The sequence below is a fragment of the Salmo trutta genome, chromosome 8 (assembly GCF_901001165.1).
Source record: "Salmo trutta chromosome 8, fSalTru1.1, whole genome shotgun sequence".
NCBI classification, from domain to species: Eukaryota; Metazoa; Chordata; class Actinopteri; order Salmoniformes; family Salmonidae; genus Salmo; species Salmo trutta.
The window spans coordinates 48110394-48130308 of record NC_042964.1 but is presented as its reverse complement, the minus strand read 5'-3'; the positions used below and the strand labels follow the sequence as shown (position 1 = coordinate 48130308).

The window sequence follows — 19915 nt, the reverse complement described above, 5'->3', positions numbered from 1 at the left end:
TTCTCTGGCTAAAGACAAACACACATACACCTCTATAAAATAACATCTGGGTCAACAAACTGTTGAATTCCAAAATACTGTACCTCAGATCTACTCAAAGACCCCTCTCCTACACCCATCCCCCTTAAGAGTTGTACATTTACATTTTAGTCATTTAGCAGACGCTCTTATCCAGAGCGACTTACAGTAGTGAATACATACATTTCATACATTTTTTCTCCGTACTGGTCCCCCGTGGGAATCGAACCCACAACCCTGGCGTTGCAAACACCATGCTCTACCAACTGAGCCACACGGGACCGTGTAGATATGGATTGTGACAGTCTTGTGTAACGGTGCTGAGGTGTGCCCAGGGCCCGAACCAAACGCCTCTGAACAAAGAGGTTTAAAGTCACCATGCAATTTTAATGTGGGAATAATGTTGTTGAACGTTGGGGATGAATCATTTATGGGTTAGCCCCCCCCCCCCCCCCTCGGAGCAAAAGGGGCTATGGGGGGTAGAGGCTGGTATAACCAGAGGATGGCTCTAGATACCTTTCAGTCAGTCAGTGAAGTAGTACCACCTTTCTATAGGAGTTGAGCCCTTCTTACACCTGGGCAATGAGGAAGCCTGGTGTGACCTGTACTGTACTAACGCTAAGCTGCTTCTCTCACTATGAAGACAGAAAAAGCAAATGTGAATTCTAATTATTATAGCTTTGTTTTCTGCTAAAGAATCAAACGCAAGGGACGACCAGGTTGTGGAGAACATCATTTCTGGCAGAAAATGCTATTAATGGACTGTGTTAGCGGGAAGAGGACACCTTAACTAATTTGTATTGTTGTTTACAGAAATGACAATTAACTAGAGGGGAAAACCACACTCCTCCCCAGAGAGAGGCAGGCAACATGAGGAAATGTATCAGGTGTGAAATGATCTCCAGTGCTGGAGCCTGAGGGCATATAAGACCTGTGCTGAGTCATCCTAATGGTGAGCTGCTCTAGAGATTATCTGTAGGCAAAGAAATATAGTTACTAGAATGGACATACCCATTCAAAGTCAAAATTCTGTGATGAGTGGATTCCATTTCTATGGTGACAGAAGGGAGGGACACACTCCATAAGTGCAACACATTCAATCACACAACCAGCCATGTGTCAAGTCATCTACATGTTGATAAGGCTACTAAGTTAATGGTGTGAATGCATCTCACCTCTGATAAAAGGGTAGTATTGAAAAGAAAGGAGAGAAGAGGCCTAGACAGCTGCTAGTGGGTGATACATCTTCACTTTCGTCTAGGCGTAACGTACCCAGCCGGTAAAACACTGGTATCCCTCTGGGACCGGTTCGTACATAAAACATCCTCCATTCAGGCTGCAAAGGCATCCGTTTCCTCCTTAAGTAGTTTTAATAACGTGCTGCTGGATTTTTTGGGGGGGGGGAGGGAAATATGTGTACTGTCTTCTGCCTTAATAAAACTACATTTTCCACAACCGTTTTCAGATATATTCCGGAAGATGCACAATGCAGCAGTCTTGTTTACCCCTGGCTGAGCACGGGCACAACATCAGGAAGTAGCAGTAGCCACTCTAGCATGGTGGTGGAAAATTAGGTTTATTTTCCCGTTTTTGGGGGAGGGAGCAAAGGAAATTAATAGAAGGAGGTGTGAGAGTGAGTGAGCGAGTGAGTGAGTGAGAGGCTCAGTTGGTAGAACATGGCGCTTGCAACGCCAGGGTTGTGGGTTCGATTCCCACAGGGGAACAATATGAAAAATGTAGGCACTCACTGCTGTAAGTCACTCTGGATAAGAGCGTAAGCTAAATGACTAAAATGTAAATGGAGAGAGAGAGGAGTAAGCAAACAAAACAGATATGACCTCAATCATTAAGAGTGATCTAAAATAGAGAAAGAAGTCCAAATGTCAGGCTGGTTAAAGAGGAGAGACATGCTGGGAGAAAGTTAATGCCATCACTATATTATCAAGCAACAGTGGGAATATAAACCTCTGCCTTAGCAACACGCACCAATTACTAGCCAAACAAAGAGAGGGAGCCTAGCCAACAGGGTCATGGTACAACAATTATTTGTATTTATTATGGATCCCCATTAGCTGCTGCCAGCAGCTACTCTTCCTGGGGTCCAGCAAAATTAAGGCAGTTTATACAATTTGAAAACAATACATTCACAGATTTCACAACACACTGTGTGCCTTCAGGCCCCTTCTTCACCACTACCACATATCTTCAGTACAAAACGTGTACGTAGTGCGGCAGGTAGCCTAGTGGTTAGAGTGCTGGGCCAGTAACCGAAAGGTTGCTGGATCGAATCCCCAAGCTGACAAGGTAAAAATCTGTCGTTCTGCCCCTGACAAGGCAGTTAACCCACTGTTCCCCGGTAGGCCGTCATTGTAAATAAGAATTTGCTCTTAACTGACTTGCCTAGTTAAATAAAGGTTAAATATATTTTTATGTTATCATGCGTGTGTGTACACATGCATGTGTCTATGTTTGTGTTGCTTCACAGTCTCCGCTGTTCCATAAGGTGTGTTCTTATTTGAGGGGAAAGTTCTGCTTTCTGAAGTTCCTCATCTCTAGTTCGAACTTTGAAGTGCCATTGTGGGACAAATGTGGCGTCTGTGATAGTACATACACACACACTCCACTTAACAGTAGAACCGCTGGGCCTCGAGGGACCCCTCTTCAAGCTAGTGAGTAGTCATTCTGACTGCAATATTCTAACACTGTAATTAATACATTTCATATAGGCGATCACAAAAATGTTAATTTGGTTGTGTTTATGATGGTCTCAGGTAACATGAGAACAATAGCATTTTCATTAGTTTGTTACTGTAGACTATATGTAAAACATGTCAATAATAAAACAAAAAAGAATGAATCAAGTGTTCAATCAATTGTATTTTTGGAGGCTGTGGTACAACTATTAAACAGAAAGCATGTGTGCTGGATAGGGTTGCACATTTTGGGGAATATTCAGAGGTGCAAACTTTGCGGGAATTAACAGGAATATATGCAAATTAATATTAATACCATTTAAATGTAGTTTTTTGCATTGTATATGTTTACCATATGGAGACAGAAACATAAACCTTTACCTTATCATAAGTAGACATAAAGCCCATGCTTGGAAGTGTACTTCGCCAGACTGCCAAGAACCTTGTCCTCATCCAGGCCAAGGTGTCGAGACACAGTAGTGACGACTCCATAGGCCTTGTTGATCTCTGCACCAGACAGGATGGGGGGGTCCAACATGTACGCTGCAGCGTGTATGGGCTTCAGGCAGAAGTCTTCATGCTTTTTGATGTATTTCAGAACTGAAGTTTCCTCTGCTTGGAGCAACATTGAAGTGGGCAGGGTAGTACGGATTTATTCTCTTACATCTGCAAGCAGAGTCTGAACATAAGACAGGATGGCATTGTCTCCCACAATCAGTGCAATGGCTACTGCAATAGGTTCCAGGCTGCTTACCAGTCTCTCCCAAAATACATTATCCAGGAAGATCCTCTTGATGGGGCTGTCCATATCGGCAGACTGTGATATGGCCATTTCTTGGAGAGACGCCTTCCCCTCCAGGAGACTGTCAAACATGATGACAACACCACCCCAACGGGTGTTGCTGGGCAGCTTCAATGTGGTGCTCTTATTCTTCTCACTTTGCTTGGTGCTATAACTTAATGACCATTCACATACCTAACCATTTCCTTGGCTCTCTTGCAGTGTATCCATTGTTTTCAGTGCATGATGTCCTTGAGGAGCAGATTCAATGCATGAGCAGCACAACCAATGGGTGTGATATGAGGGTAGGTCTCCTCCACTTTAGACCAAGCAGCCTTCATGTTCGCAGCATTGTCTGTCACCAGTGCAAATACCTTCTGTGGTCCAAGGTCATTGCCTGTGAGCATCAGAGTTGAACCAGTTGCATACACAGCTCGAGCAAGACATTCATCAGCATCTCTCTGACTATGTTCCTCCATTGAGTCAAAAAAACGTCAGATTCCAGGAGGACCATGAGCTGTTGCTATCGATAAGGTGTCTGAGTCATAATTTTCACCTCAAATAGAAGTAGAGGGACTTTTGTCAGAGGTTGCTTGTTGTGAGCACTGAGGGAACTTTATGCACTTGGCCAGATGATTCTGCATCTTTGTTGCATTCTTCACATATGATTTGGCACAGCACTTGCAAATGTACACAACTTGTCCTTCTACATTAGCTGCAGTGAAACGTCTCCAAACATCAGATGGTGCCTGTGGCATTTTCCTGTAAAGATTAGAAAAATATGAGTAAAAAAAATGTTAAAAAAATATAATTCCATGTACAGATAAATAGTTAAGAAGTTAGATTAAACATGGGGCAGCAGGTAGAGCGTTGGGCCAGTTACTGAAAGGTTGCTAGATTGAATCCCCGAGCTGACAAGGTAAAAATCTGTCGTTTTTCCCCTGAACAAGGCACTGATCCTAGGCCGTCATTGTAAATAACAATTTGTTCTTAACTGACTTGCCTAGTTAAATAATGGTAAAATTAAAACAAACTCCTTTGTAAGATAAATGTTTTTCAAATGAAACCTGTATGGAAATGGGTGAATAAAACACTCAGTTAGCAGGCAAGCTAAAACCCACCTGGTAGCAAAAACTAACTAGCAGAAACTGTTAACAAGTTAGAAATTATTTAAACACACTTTGCTGTAGGCTACTATTTACTAGTTAACAAAAAATGATGTGTGTCATATAAAATATATATTCACCCCATCCAGTATTGTAATCAAAACTTACCAGAAAGCATGTAGTCCTTGGCTCAGACAGTGTAGTAGTATGGGCTCAATAGCATCTCATTAGTGTGTAAGATCTTGAGAATCAGCTGTACATGTGATGGAAGAATGCACTGTGCATGCAGAGGGTTTCATTTCCATTGAATGATACAGTATAATTAACCAAAATATGCCACAAAACCTAGAATTGCCTTGTGTATCCCACAAAAAAGGTTCACTGTTATAAGCTAACTGTTTTGATTTATTTAAGCAAAATTCCCTGGCGTAACTTCCCATGGAAAATGTTCGGAAATTTACCGGAAAGTTTCCGACCCTTTGCAACCCTAGTGTTGGAACACCCTAACATATCATTTTTACAAGGGCAAAATAAAAAATACCCCAACTACCAAGATGCACAGTCAACAAGACCAACGGTCAAATTATGAAAACATCAGTAGCCACATTATAAAGCACAAAGTGGCCTTGATAAATAGTGAAAATCTGCACAAATTCACCAATGACATTACAATGAATAGAAGTGTCGATTTGACAGCAGTCAAAAATTGTAAATTATTGTCAGCTTGTGCTTACATGGTGTGCATCTTCACGTAACGGCATCAGTTGGAGCGTGTCCATGTCACAAACAAGGAAAGCTGGTGAGTGTGTGTTGCTGAGATGTAGGGCCTGCTCTCTCAGTGATGAGATTTTGTGCTGCTAATCGGCGCGTAGCATTGTCACCAGCTTGTTCTATCATTTCCTCTCTCCTGTCTCACCGTTTCATTTGGTGGAGGCGCAGGCACCTGCTCAGTGCATACCGTTACGGCTGAGGATCAGAATAAATCAGCAGAGATGCCAGGATATGTATTTCTTCCTCACCATCCGAGTCGTTTTCATTCAGATCTCGTAGCAGAGCTAACGCAGCATGTACATCCCATTCGTCTTGGTCTTCTTGCCATTGTAAATTACGGACGCTCACACTGTGTATTACAAGTAGACCAGAGTAGACTGATAAAAGTGCTTGGATTCAGTGGACTGATAGAGTACATACCATATAGCGATTGTAATTAGAATAGATCAATAGAATGACCCGCCCTGCTCTTCATTCAACCACTGGTGATAACCTAGGCCTAATTATGCATCCTCTTCCCCTCACTCATCAACTCAACCTTTCTCCCTCATCATACTTTTACTTCATTTATTTAATCTGTTGTTGTATCTGTGAAATTAGTGTCGGTATAGTTTAACCGGTTCAGTTTTGTGGAAATTATCAGCGTGATTATCAACGGACCACGGCACCTTCAATTCAACTGTCGGGAGTGGCAACGGAGGAAAACCTTAAAAAAAAAAAGACATTCCCTCCTAAAACGGATTAATATTAAGATTCTAAGAATGACAGTGTGTGATAGACTTATTTAGGAAAAGTCAAGACGGAGGGGGTCAGGACATTAAAAATGGCAGAGTAATAAACTCAGCAAAAAAGAAACGTCCTCACTGTCAACTGCATTTATTTTCAGCAAACTTAACATGTGTAAATATTTCTATGAACATAAAATTCAACAACAGACAAACTGAACAAATTCCACCAGACATGTGACTAACAGAAATTGAATAATGTGTCCCTGAACAAAGGGGGGGGTCAACATCAAAAGTAACAGTCAGTATCTGGTGTGGCCACCAGCTGCATTAAGCACTGTAGTGCAACTCCTCCTCACGGACTGCACCAGATTTGCCAGTTCTTGCTGTGAGATGTTACCCCACTCTTCCACCAAGGCACCTGCAAGTTTCCGGACATTTCTGCATTTCTGGGGGGAAAATGGCTCTAGCCCTCACCCTCCAATCCAACAGGTCCCAGATATGCTCAATGGGATTGAGATCTGAGCTCTTCGCTGGCCATGGCAGAACACTGACATTCCTGTCTTGCAGGAAATCACGCACAGAACGAGCAGTATGGCTGGTGGCATTGTCATGCTGGAAGGTCATGTCAGGATGAGCCTGCAGGAAGGGTACCACATGAGGGAGGAGGATGTCTGCAATGACAACAAACTCAGTCCGATGATGCTGTGACACACCGCCCCAGACCATGACGGACCCTCCACCTCCAAATCGATCCCGCTCCAGAGTACAGGCCTCGGTGTAACGCTCATTCCTTCGACGATAAACGCAAATCCGACCTTCATCCCTGGCGAGACAAAACCGTGACTCGTCAGTGAAGAGCACTTTTTGCCAGTCCTGTCTGGTCCAGCGACGGTGGGTTTGTGCCCATAGGCGACGATGTTGCCGGTGATGTCTGGTGAGGACCTGCCTTACAACAGGCCTACAAGCCCTCAGTCCAGCCTCTCTCAGCCTATTGCGGACAGTCTGAGCACTGATGGAGGGATTGTGCGTTCCTGGTGTAACTCGGGCAGTTGTTGTTGCCATCCTGTACCTGTCCCGCAGGTGTGATGTTCGGATGTACCGATCCTGTGCAGGTGTTGTTACAGCTGTCCGTCCTGTCTCCCTGTAGCTCGGTCTTAGGTGTCTCACAGTACGGACATTGCAATTTATTGCCCTGGACACACCTGCAGTCCTCATGCCTCCTTGCAGCATGCCTAAGGCACATTCACACAGATGAGCAGGGACCCTGGGCATCTTTCTTTTGGCGTTTTTCAGAGTCAGTAGAAAGGCCTCTTTAGTGTCCTAAGTTTTCATAACTGTGACCTTAATTGCTTACCGTCTGTAAGCTGTTAGTGTCTTAAGGACTGTTCCACAGGTGATTGTTCATAAATTGTTTATGGTTCATTGAACAAGCATGGGAAACAATGTTTAAACCCTTTACAATAAAGATCTGTGAAGTTATTTGGATTTTTACAAATTATCTTTGAAAGACAGGGTCCTGAAAAAGGGAAGATGCTCACACTGTTTCTGGTGTTAAATTACTGCTCTAGTGGTTCTGGTGTTAAACACAGTGGCACTCAGAGCCACCTACTGCCACAGTCACCACACATCACAGTGACACCTGGACTCACCACTGTGTCCCACTTAATTCAACGTAGGCATGCCCGGTGGTGACAGGAACAACCTGAGAAGTGAGACCTGTGTCTGTCTGTCCCTGTCTCAGTGGCATCCTTGCTGAGCCTCTTTTTTTTCTCCCACAGTGCTTAGGGGCCACCACAGGTCAACCCCAATCAGACGGAACAGCAGTGAGTGCTGACAAAGCAGAGGAGAAGAGGGACAGAGAGGAGAAAGAGATAAGAGCTGTGTGGTATTTGAGAGGAAGAGGAAAATAGAGGTAAATAGAGGCTAGGAGGTCGAGAGAGAGAAGAGGTAAATATAGAGGATAGAGGTCAGGAGAGAGGAGGTAAATATAGAGGAGAGGTCAAGAGAGAGAATAGAAGAGGTAAATATAGAGGATCGAAGTCAAGAGAGAGAGAGAATGAGGTCGAGAGCGAGAAGAGTACTGCATATTTCTTTCACTCTGCAGCCTTTCTGCTCTGACGCCTCTCAGAGGAGTCTTCAGAAAATCTGCTCCCTGCAGCCACCCCGCCTTAAATGAGATAGGGCCGCCCGCAAATGAACACTCCACACATATTCTGTGTGTGTGTGTGTGTGTGTGTGTGTGTGTGTGTGTGTGTGTGTGTGTGAGAGAGAGAGTTATTCCTGAAGCCAATTTTGGGGGTTCTTCTGTATTGGTTGTGTGTTCTAACAGAGGTTGTAAGCAACAGTAGCAGTTTCACTGCAGATCTCTAAATTTAATGAAGCATGGCACCATCTGGCCAGCTCAGTGGTGACACCAAACACACACACTAGGCTTGGGCGATATACCGTATACAGTGTTTTTTTTTCTCGAAATAATGACGGCATGATCTTCAATACAGTTTAATTTTTTGTTGTTGTTGAGGCAACTCACAGGGGCTGTGGGGGTGCGTGCTATGCCACTGCTTATTTAAATAAAGGTTCAATTTAAAAAAAAAATGAACTAGACAAGTCAGTTAAGAACAACTTCTATTGACGGCCTACCCCGGCCAAACCCGAACGACGCTGGGACAATTGTGCGCCGCCCTATGGGACTCCCAATCACGGACGGATGTGATACAGCCTGGATTCGAACCAGGGACTGTAGTGACTGTAGAGACTCAGTGCCTTACACTTAACTTATAGTGGTGCAGCGGTCTAACTATAAGAAATCTTAGAGGTGTCAAATAAATGGTGTCCAGCTCAGGACTCCAGCTATGGATTTAGTTTGCTAACTTGCTAGCTAAGTGGCTAGATGTCAAGATCAAGCTTCTTAGTTACAGCAGAGACATTCAATCCCCTTCTGGATCAAGATCCCTGTTGCCTAAATTGTTTTGTGCACTTCCGGTAATACTGTATACCCTGGTATGGTATGGACATCTGGATACAACCCTAACACACACACACACACACACACACACACACACACACACACACACACACACACACGACAGGAATGAGTGAACTACTGCAAAGTGAGACCCAGGTAAGTTCATAGGTCACTAAATGCCTGTGACAGCTTCACACTATGGCTTTGACCAACGGTCAATTCATTCATAACTGGTAGTGTTGACTGTAGTAAAAACTGAAGAGTCAAGGTGTGGAGTTAAGTTTAAAACAATCCAATCTTAGGCTAGCTGGTCATGACACCTCTATTCCAGCACAGGTTCCTGATCACAAGTAGTCTGCTAAACACCATCGCAGTTCAATTACCTTTGATGGCGAACCTGTGAAAAAGCCTTCTGTGCCGACATCTCTTTCAATTAAAAGATAATGGTGGACCTTTTCCCCATAAATTCAAATGAATAGAAAACTCAATGATAGAAAGAAAATATAAAAAAACTAGACATGACATATTAAGGATAAAACATTTGCAGAGAAGGAAGATTTGATATCCTTGAGAGAAGAGAAGGCCAATGCCTCAGAGTAGAGAGTTAACCTACTGTACCATTCACCTACCAACTCAAAGACCTTACAGAGTAGAGTTAGCCTACCATTAGCCTACCATTCACCTACCAACTCAAAGACCTTACAGAGTAGAGTTAGCCTACCATTCGCCTACCAACTCAAAGACCTTAAATGCAGACCAAACCAGCTCTGCGCGTGCGTCTGCCACCGCGCATGTGTTAATTGTGTCTATCCCCACCAGACACCTTCATGACACGCAGGTTAAAAAACCAACAATATTAATTCGGGGAGAGGTCGAAACACACATGAAACATTCATGGACATTTAGCTAGGTTGCTGTTGCTAGATAATTTGTCCTGGGAGATGAACATTGGGTTGTTATTTTATCTAAAATGCACATGGTGCTTTTCTGTTTTTGCTGGATCTTTGAAGAAGTCTGACCCATGTTGAGTCACACAAAATCATGTGTTCTCTACTCTGACAATTATCCACAGATAAAAAGGGGAAACCTAGTTTGTTTATCTCCTCATTCATTCTTCTTCTATGGATTTTATATGGTGGTTGGCAACCAACTTTAAGGTGCATTACCACCGCCAAATGGACTGAGTGTGGACCATCTTTCAATCACCCACGTGTGTATATGCTCCTAAAAACCAATGAGGAGATGGGAGAGACGGGACTTGCAGCGTGTCACACGTCCAAATTAGAACCAAGTTCTATTTTAGTGCCTGGCTACGCAGACGCTCGTTGGCGCTCGCGAGCAATTAGGATGAAATTATTGAATAACATGTAAATGTATATTGCAATGCAGGCGGTGTGGTCAGCATGTTAGGCCCATCTGTTAACAGCTACAGTTGCTGAAAATCCACATCCAACATCCTGGAGACACTCTGTTCCAAACTGTATGCTGGCCATTTGCATCAACCACCTCTTCCCCCTCCACCATTTTGAAAAGTGAACATTCACACAATGTCTTCAGGCCTAAACATGAGCGAGTCACACAGCAAAGGGAGTTAAACATCTTATAGTGGATTATCTTCGCCAAGTCTCACTCCCACGACTCGTTGGCTCTCCTAAAGCCAAATGAAAACACAAACATCATAAAAAAAGTCAGAGGAGAGAACTTGGTGGGGACACGACATTAAGGGAAATATTGATTCTGTCCATCCAAGCAGCACAGCATCATGGTCAATAAAGCGCCGTACTTTCCTTTAATGGTGTTGCTTCCCAAATGGCACCCTATTCCCTATATAGTGCACTAAATGTTACCAGAACCCTATGGGCCCTGGTCAAAAGTAGCACACTATATACGGAATAGGGTGCCATTTGGGACTCAGCCCTGGGAGATGCGACAAGCACTACCTCTTCCCATCCCTGTTGCTTCAGCCAACAATGCCATATAACCCAAGACAGATGCTCGTTCTAAATTCTATTTTATTATGGCTGACAGGAAATACATTTCTTTATCAATAGCAATTTGTCTAGGTTAGTGCCTGGGCCCGACTGGAAAGACCAGCCAGATCAACAAAGATGACCCGTAAAGCTGTTTTACTAATGTTTACGCCACGGTATTAAGAGGGACACACACACATCGTTGGAGAGCATGCGTGCTGGCAAACAGCTTACAGATGATTGATTTTTAATTTTGAATGACCGTTGTTCACAAAAAAGCACCTAAAACAGTGAAGAAGTAAACCAAATAAGTGGAGGTCTTGAGGCAGTCTGAGCGAGCCCACAGTGACATCACCATCATAATGAACAGAATTAATTGCAGGCCACAATTTACACTCAATTGGTACAGTACGTTTACTTCTCTGAATAGAGGTCCATACACAACACACATTTACGTCAATAAAACACAAAACAACTCAAAAACTAAACAATGATCTTTGTCCCTGTGAATAGCCTCCCTTAAACACACCTCAAAAAACCTTAATAGCCATAGCCTAATGCTAGCGCCTCCCATTCACTCTATAGGGGCATTTCCCATCCATACTGTAATAGCAGCTACATTAAGCGCTAGGCTAAACGACTTAGTCATTCACTGGTAGGTCTTTGGAGCCCATCCAGTACCATTAGAGGGGAATGATGTGTTTATCAGACTTGATGGGACATGCACCTGCTCTATTGTGGCAAAGAGGGGAGGAAAAGGGAGTTTTGCACCCCATTTCCTACATAGTGCACTACTTTTGACCAGAGTGCAATGGCTACACCTATGGGCCCTGGTAAAAATTAGTGCACTATATAGTGAATAGGGAGCCATTTGGGATGCAGACGAGAAGTGGGGAAGGCGCTGGGAAGGAAGCCACGATGCCTCATCAAAGCTGGCTAATAGATCACCCACTCAGCACCCAGGAAATTACATCTCGATGGCGCCCCCTCCCAGGCATGATTAATTGAGCCCAAAAAAAAGGATAGGAGGTAAGGGGGACGAAATAAACGCTGATGTGCTTCGGAAGATAAATAGATTGAAAACATGTGGAAGAAGGGATGAATCTGACCTTTTTTACTATTAATGGAATACAGAATTGGCAGGAGGTTTCTGCAAAAGTGTGCTTTCTCTCCCTTTCTTTTGTAATAAGGAAATTATACAGTACATTCAGAAAGTATTCACACCCAATGACTTTTTCCACAGTTTGTTGTGTTCCAAAGTGAGATTAAAATGGATTAAATTGCCATTTGTCGTCAATGATCTAGACCAAATACTCAAGTCAAAGAAAAGGTGAATTCATCCCCCAGTGTCTGGTGAAAAAAACTCTTCAGTCCCAAAAGACTAAAGGATACCCATAACATGATGCAGCCACCACTATGCTTGAAAATATGGAGGGTGGTACTCAGTAATGTGTTATATTAGATTTGCCTCAAACATAACACTTTGTATTCAGGAAAACAATTTAATTGCTTTGCCACATTTTTTGCAGTATTACTTCGGATGCATGTTTTGTAATATTTTTATTCTGTACAAGCTTTGTTCTTTTCACTCTGTCAATAAGGTTAGTCTTGTGGAGTAACTACAATGTTGCTGATCCAACCCCAGTTTTTAATCACAGCCATTAAACTATGCAAATCTTTTAAAGTCACCATTGGCGTCATGGTGAAATCCCGGAGCGGTTTCCTTTCTGAGTTAGGAAGGAGTCTGTATCTTTGTTGTGACTTGGTGTATTGGCACACCATCCAAAGTGTAATTAATAACTTCACCATGCTCAAAGGGATAGTCAATGTCTAATTTGCTTATTTTTACCCATTGACCAACAGGTGCCCTTCTTTGCAAGTCATTGGAAAACCTCCCTGGTCTTTGTGGCTGAATGTGTGTTTGAAATTCACTGCTTGACTGAGGGACCTTACAGATAATTGTGTGTGGGTTACAGAAATGAGGTAGTCATTCAAAAATCATGTTAAACAACTTATTAGGTGAATTGTTAAGCAAATGTTTGCTACTGAACGCATTTAGGCCTGCCATAAAGGGGTTGAATACATATTGACGCAAGACATGTCAACTTTTCATTTCTTATTCAATTTGTAAAATTCTCGAAAAACATAATTCCAATTTGAAATGGGGTATTGTGTGTAGGCCAGTGACAACAAATCTCAATTTAATCCATTTAAAGCTGTAACACAACAAAATGTGGAAAAAGTCAAGGGGTGTGAATACTTTCTGAAGGCACTAAATACAGCATGAAATACCCTTGATATATTTTTTCACATTTATTTTACTAAGTCAATATGTATTCATTGACAATGTTTTGGGGTCAAACTGGTGGCAGTTGTGAAAAAATTCAATAGTTGGAAGAGTAGCAGTTGTAATTTAAAATGTCATTGTTGGTTAGATGCTTTTTTTCATTAATTAGGCTATTTTCTCTTGAACCATACCCACTGGGAAAACACTGGTTGAATCAATGCTGTTTCCACATAGAAACTCATGGACAATAGACAAAAAAATGTATACATTTTTTTATTATTCAAGTATAAATTACCAAAAAGACTATGCGATTGCCATATATTTTCTGTTAATGACCAAAATTACTGAAGATTCCAGTAACTTTGGTAAATTACCGAGTGGCTTCACAACCCTTCAAGGAACGCAACAAACCAAAGGACCAATCAGAGAAGTAGAGGGTGTGGCTCAGTCCCATAGAGGTTAATGGAAGGGCTAAGGTCAGGGGTGGGGCTTAGACAGGATACATTCTAACACCTACTGCATTGCTTTGTATGAGGCTGTTCGAGGACAGTTACTGTACTACAGTGGACAGGTAAGGCTGATGTGGTGGTGTTTAACCATGGAGGTTCATAGGGACATGTGTGTGTGTGTCTCTCACCATGCTTGCAGCTCCTGCTCAGCCTTCGCCCTCTCCTTCAACAGGCCTTTCTGCAGATCCTCTGTGATCTTCTTCCTCAGCTCCTCTTCATCAACTATAGGAAAGAGACAGACAGATAGGCCAGGGTGAGGCACTGTGGACCAGTGTGTGTATGTGTGTGACATGTACTGTATGATGTGCCTGTTTACCATGCGTATGTTGACTAGCTGTGGGCAATAAAACATGGTGTGTGTACTGTGAGGGTAGTGAGGTGGGACTGGCCTCTAGCCTCTCTAGCCTCTCAGGCTCTCTAGCCTTATGAGCTATAAAGCCAGAAGAGATTAGAGGAGGGCTATACAGCCAGAAGAAAGGAGGGGTATACAGCCAGAGGGGAGAAGGGAGGGTTAGATCTGCCACGCAGGTGATTGGTGGTGCGCTATTAAAACCTCATCACATACTCACACACAACCTCCCCACACATTTTATATAGCTTTACTTTTCCCCCAATCTCCCAAACTCCTTGCATTTATGTTACTGGCGTCATGGCGTGTTTGACCGTGTGTCTTCTTGGTCCTATCTTGGCAGGTAATTAAGCATGAAAGTAAGACGTGGGGCGAGCTAAGAGGCCAAGACGTGCTCTGAAGGCAGAAGTGCCATGCGGTGTGTCGGTGCAGCAGCAACACTGCAGTGCTGGGAGAGAGAGAGAGAGGGGTGTGTGCTTACAGATGACTCAAGTGAGACTGGCGCATTACAGAGAGATGGGATAATCGCCATTGTCAGAGAGCCTCTTATTACCAGGTAGACCCGGTCGCAGTGTAACGGTGAAGGGCACACACACACACCGAAATTGGCTGGCTGGCTAACTCTCATTTGCTGAACAAGTGGAACACCTATAATCTCTAACACACTGTAGAGCAGAGCAGGAAAGCCCTTGGAGACTGTTTGTGACTGGAGCTTGTTACAGCCCAGCTTCTAGTCTGCTGGGTACCCCTCCCTTTGGTCCTGAGAAGGATAGGACCTAAAATAAAAAATTATAAAAAATTATTTAAAAAAAGTAACAATTATATATATATTTTTTAAATAATAAAAATGCCTCTAATGGGGGGGATTGAGGAACAAGAGAGGGAGGGGAACAGACAGGGATAGAGGGATGAGTGTAGGAGGGAGGAAAATGAGGCATGAAGCCTCCCTCCTCAATTCCCTGGATCTGTGGTTCAGTTAGCTTCACTTGAGAGATGTCCTTGGCAAGGCGCTTCCGTGTGTGTGTGTGTGTGTGTGTGTGTGTGTGAGCATGCGGAGTACCCCCCTAGGAGTGCAGTAGTCTCAGTCTCGAGTTAATTCAACTCTCAGGCTAACAGAGCCCAGGCACAAGCAGGTGTCCTTCCCTGTGTTAGATAAATAGTGCATAATAGTCAACCTGACTCATTACTATGACCCCTCCTTGCTTCAGGTGAGTCATTATCTCAGACCGGATTGACACATTAAAATAGACAAGCATGCCATTGCTGCTCTGTTACAATAATTCGAATGGGGCCTTAAGTCAATGGGAACTTTTATGTTCCCTTTGAGTATCAACGAAGGTGTCTACAGCCTCCCCTCCTGTCTTTCCTGTGCCCTCTACTGACTGTCGCATCAATAAAAACAGAGGCTAGAATCCTTCCAAAAGAAAGTGTCAAAAAGGAGGGTAAGTACCTTATACTGCCACTTCTCATCAAGGCCAAGAATAGATAGCTTCTTGTTACCGTGACGATGCCTGGGCTCAATACCATATTTCTCTGCGGGCAAGGCATTAATCAAACAGTGGGTTGAGGGTAATGGATGCCGGGGTTAGGGGCCCCTCCATGTATCATCTCTCCGGGAAGCTGATATTTGATAAGTGAATTAAAGATACGGTTCTTAAAACAGAAGAGAGCTCCACAGGTAGTACTCTGGAGTCCCAGCCTGCTGCAAGTAAGATCAATCCTATTTCTCCCGCTCTCTCATTTTCTCCTTCTCTCTGTCTAACCACCTGCCTCTCTTTCAGTCTCTCCTTCCCCTTTCTCCTTCCCCTTTCTCCTTCCATCTCTTTTCCTTCCTCTCCAACCTAATTTCAGAGAACAGAATGAGAGCGTAAAGGCGGGTAGACAGAGAGCCGTCTGTAGAAACTTGGAGAGAGAATGCAAAGGGAATGTTGTCATGTTGTGCAAAAAACATGCGGCAAATAGTGTATTCCTCAGCGTACACATCACTGACCATCTGAAATGGTCAACTGCAGGGCTCTCTAGAGGATGGTGTGGTCTTCCCAACACATCACCGGGGGCAAACTACCTGCCCTCCAGGACACCTACAGCACCCAATGTCACAGGAAGGCAAAAAATATCATCAAGGACATCAACCTCCCGAGCCACGGCCTGTTCACCCTGCTATCATCCAGAAGGCTAAGTCAGTAAAGGTGCATCAAAGCTGGGACTGGGAGACAGAAGCTGTTTTTCAATCTCAAGGCCATCAGACTGTTAAATAGCCACCACTAGCCGGCTACTCAACCCTGCACCTTAGAGGCTGCTGCCCTATATACATAGAATCACTGGTCACTTAATAATGGAACACTAGTCTCTCGTTTACATACTGCTTTCCTCATCTCATATGTATATACTGTATTCTATTCTACTGTATGTTAGTCAATGCCACTCCGACATTGCGCAATCTGATATTAATATATTTCTTAATTCCATTATTTTAGATGTGTGCATTGTTAGATATTACTTCATTGTTGTAGCTTGGAACACAAGCATTTCGCTACTCCAGCAATAACATCTGCTAAATATGTTATTGACCAATAAAATATAATTTGATTTTGATGATGCTAATCAGTCAAGAAAGTTTGAAAACATGGTAAACAAATGACTGCAATCACTTCAATTGACCCTGAAAGTGAGTAGGCCCAGCAAAACTGTCACCAAGAATACATCAGAAACACTAGCTGTAGAGCTAACTGCTGACAGCAACCAACACATTATCTGAAGCAGGCTGAGAGTGTTGGAAGACTACAGAGAAATAAACCTGTGTTATCGGTCTTGACTAGAATAAATTTTACAGCCTCCCCAGACTACACTTACATTATCATTGGATGTTATGTAGCGTTTGGCCTGACTCAACAGTTCTGGTGGTCTTACACAATTTTGTGAAGACCATGGACCAAACTGCGTAGGTCTGCAATTACAACCCTCATCATCATCATACTCCATGTTCTCCCCGTACTTCCTACTCCGAGGAAAAGGGAGTCAGCCGTAGAATAGGTTCTGATAGGATAAACATGTCAAGGGTCCTTCGGGCACTCCATCGGCTAGGCAGGGGTCATAGACAATTCCAGATCAACAGAGCCCCCGTGTCAATCCTGAGTAGAACATGGAAATGTTAAAGAGATTAAAAACTGATCTTTGAGATTTTTTCCCCCATCACCCCCTAAACCCCGATGAGAAAAAAAACTGCTAGAAAGGAGCTCTTTCTTGGCAAAGGGAGATAGACGGGAGGCAAACTGCGTTTCTCATCAGACGTTTCATTAACCCCGTGACCCGCATAGAGGGCATAATCTGCAACATTACCACTTCTGCACGCCTCACCACCACGTTGCAGACGCACTGTTTCCAACACCTTCAAAAAGAAAAACTACCCTCGTAGCCGCTGTCTCGTGCAAAAACGTCCATCTATTCATTTCACTGATTCGCTCCCCCACCTTCGCCTGTAATTTAATCACAAGAATAACTGATCACTTCCCATTTGATGATGAAGACCAGGAAAGCCATTTTAGAGGGAGAATTATGCGTTGGCAGGTGTTTTATACCGCTCCACTCACCTTACACCTCTCTCTCCCTAGTCATCTATAAGCAGGCTATTAGGCCGGGCTAGCCAGTATGTGGGCGCAGGAGTATGAATATTTATAACCTGCATAGAGCGGTGTAGGAGGCTCAACCTTGACCATACTGTAATCAGCACACACGCGACTAGGCCGTGATTTAGAGACAGCCAAGAGGTCTAACTCCATACCAGCACTCGTGGGCACACAATCAACACCCCCCCTCCCCTCATTAAATTGCAACCTTTATGAAAATGTGGTATTGGGCTCGAGCCTTGGTGACTGTTTATCAAGACTTGCAGAGTTGCAAGATAGCAGAGTTATTCAAAAAGGTAAGACGCGATCGATACGCCAAGTTGACTTTTTCCTGTTGAGTGCATTTAAACAGTGTATAAAACATCAGGAACACCTCTTCCCATGACTGACCAGCTGAAAGCTATGATACCTGTTAAATCCACTTCAATCAGTGTAGATGAAGGGGAGGAGACAAGTTAAAGAACATGGATTGTGTATGTGCGCCATTCAGAGGGTGAATGGTCAAGACAAAAGATGTGGTCTTGAACGGGGTATGGTAATAGGTGCCAGGTGCACTGGTTTGAATGTGTCAATAACTGCAACGCTGCTGGGTTCGTCACGGCCAACAGTTTCCTTTCTGTATCAAGAATGGCCCACCACCCAAAGGACATCCAGACAATCTCACACAACTGTTGGAAGCATTGGAGTCAAGATGGACCAGCATCCCTGTGGAACGCTTTCGACTCCTTGTAGTCTATGCCTGACAAATTGAGGCTGTTCTGAGGGCAAATGGGGGTGCAACTGCATAATAGGAAGGTGTTCCTAATGTTTTGTGCACTAAGTGTATAATGAACATGGGACAACCTTTAAAACATGTATCCTTTCTTTCAATGTCGACTTACATCACTGTGCTTGTAGGCCACACATGTTGAGAAGAATTTGAAGCCGTCACAAGAACACAACGAATGAAGGTTATAGCACTATAGAAAAGCTCCACCTATGTACTGCAGTGATCTAATAACCAAACCACCATGCACCTGACGAACCCCTGACGTAAAAAAAAAATATAGTACTTTCTACCACACATACTGAGGGAAGGAAGAGGAGAGAGAGAAATCGTTCTCCTCCAACTCAAAGCTCATTAGTCAGATGTGAGTTTTATTACTGTCTGGTGACGTGGGCAGGAACAGAACACAACTCTTACTCTGATTGCAATGGTAACCTGTGTGGAAATTAATATGCAGCTCTGCATTACCTAACATACCAACTTAGGTAAGTTAGGAGAGAAACTGAAACTGACTGACTCATGCACCAAAACGTACAACTTCATTTGTACTTGGTTAAACTGACTTATTAATGCGTCTGGGGTCTGTTACTTTCACCTAAATTCAAAAAAGACACGTGGTCCAACCATGATCCGCATCGAAAGATGTGGAGCTCAATCAACGGTTAAAAACAAAACTACACTGCCAAAAACACTAGCTGCAATTAGGCTAGCTTCGCTAGAGCTCCTTGGAGACCTTTGCCTTATCTCAAATGTTAAGTCTGGACATACTGTATACATGCTGTACTGGGGCGGCAGGTAGTCTAGTGGTTAGGGTGGCGAGCCAGCAACCATAAGTTTGAAAGTTAGAATCCCGGGTCCAACTAGAAAAATGTGGCGGGAAGTGAGCTGGCAACCGGAGGGTTGCTGGTATCAAATCCTACATGCCATTTCCTGCCATTGAGCGAGGCACTTAACACCCCACAACAAGAGCTCCTTGCGTGTCCAGTGTGGCATCCTACCGCACCTCTCCAAAACCTGTATTGGTATGTAAGCATGTGTGTCTTAAAAAGCAGAAGTCAAATTTCAGTTGGACCTTCTGTGCAATTAACCAATAAAGTGATCTTAATATGATGATGAATAGGGTGAAAATGACACACAGGGCTAATATACCTCTCATCTGTTAGTACTGTAAACAAGGGTCCTTTACTCACCGAAAAGGAGAAAAAATTTAAATAGAAAAAGCGTATTACCTTTTCAAAGACACTAAAGACAATTCTTAAAATGTTGCTTTTTATGTGGAACTAACTGACCATTTTTTCCCCCAATAATACACAATCCCCCAAAAACAGTTCATACAAATCCCTGAT

At 43.4% G+C, this 19915-nt stretch overlaps 1 protein-coding gene across 2 annotated transcripts in view; it reads right to left on the bottom strand.

Annotated features, from left to right (window-relative positions):
- LOC115199134 (coiled-coil-helix-coiled-coil-helix domain containing 3a) overlaps nucleotides 1-19915 on the bottom strand; it is a 104252-nt gene that overhangs the window by 79461 nt on the left and 4876 nt on the right. For both annotated transcript variants that reach the window (XM_029761724.1, XM_029761725.1), the window contains exon 4: nucleotides 13957-14050. In XM_029761724.1, the coding sequence (XP_029617584.1) occupies nucleotides 13957-14050 (94 nt within the window). The remainder of the gene's footprint in view (nucleotides 1-13956; nucleotides 14051-19915) is intronic.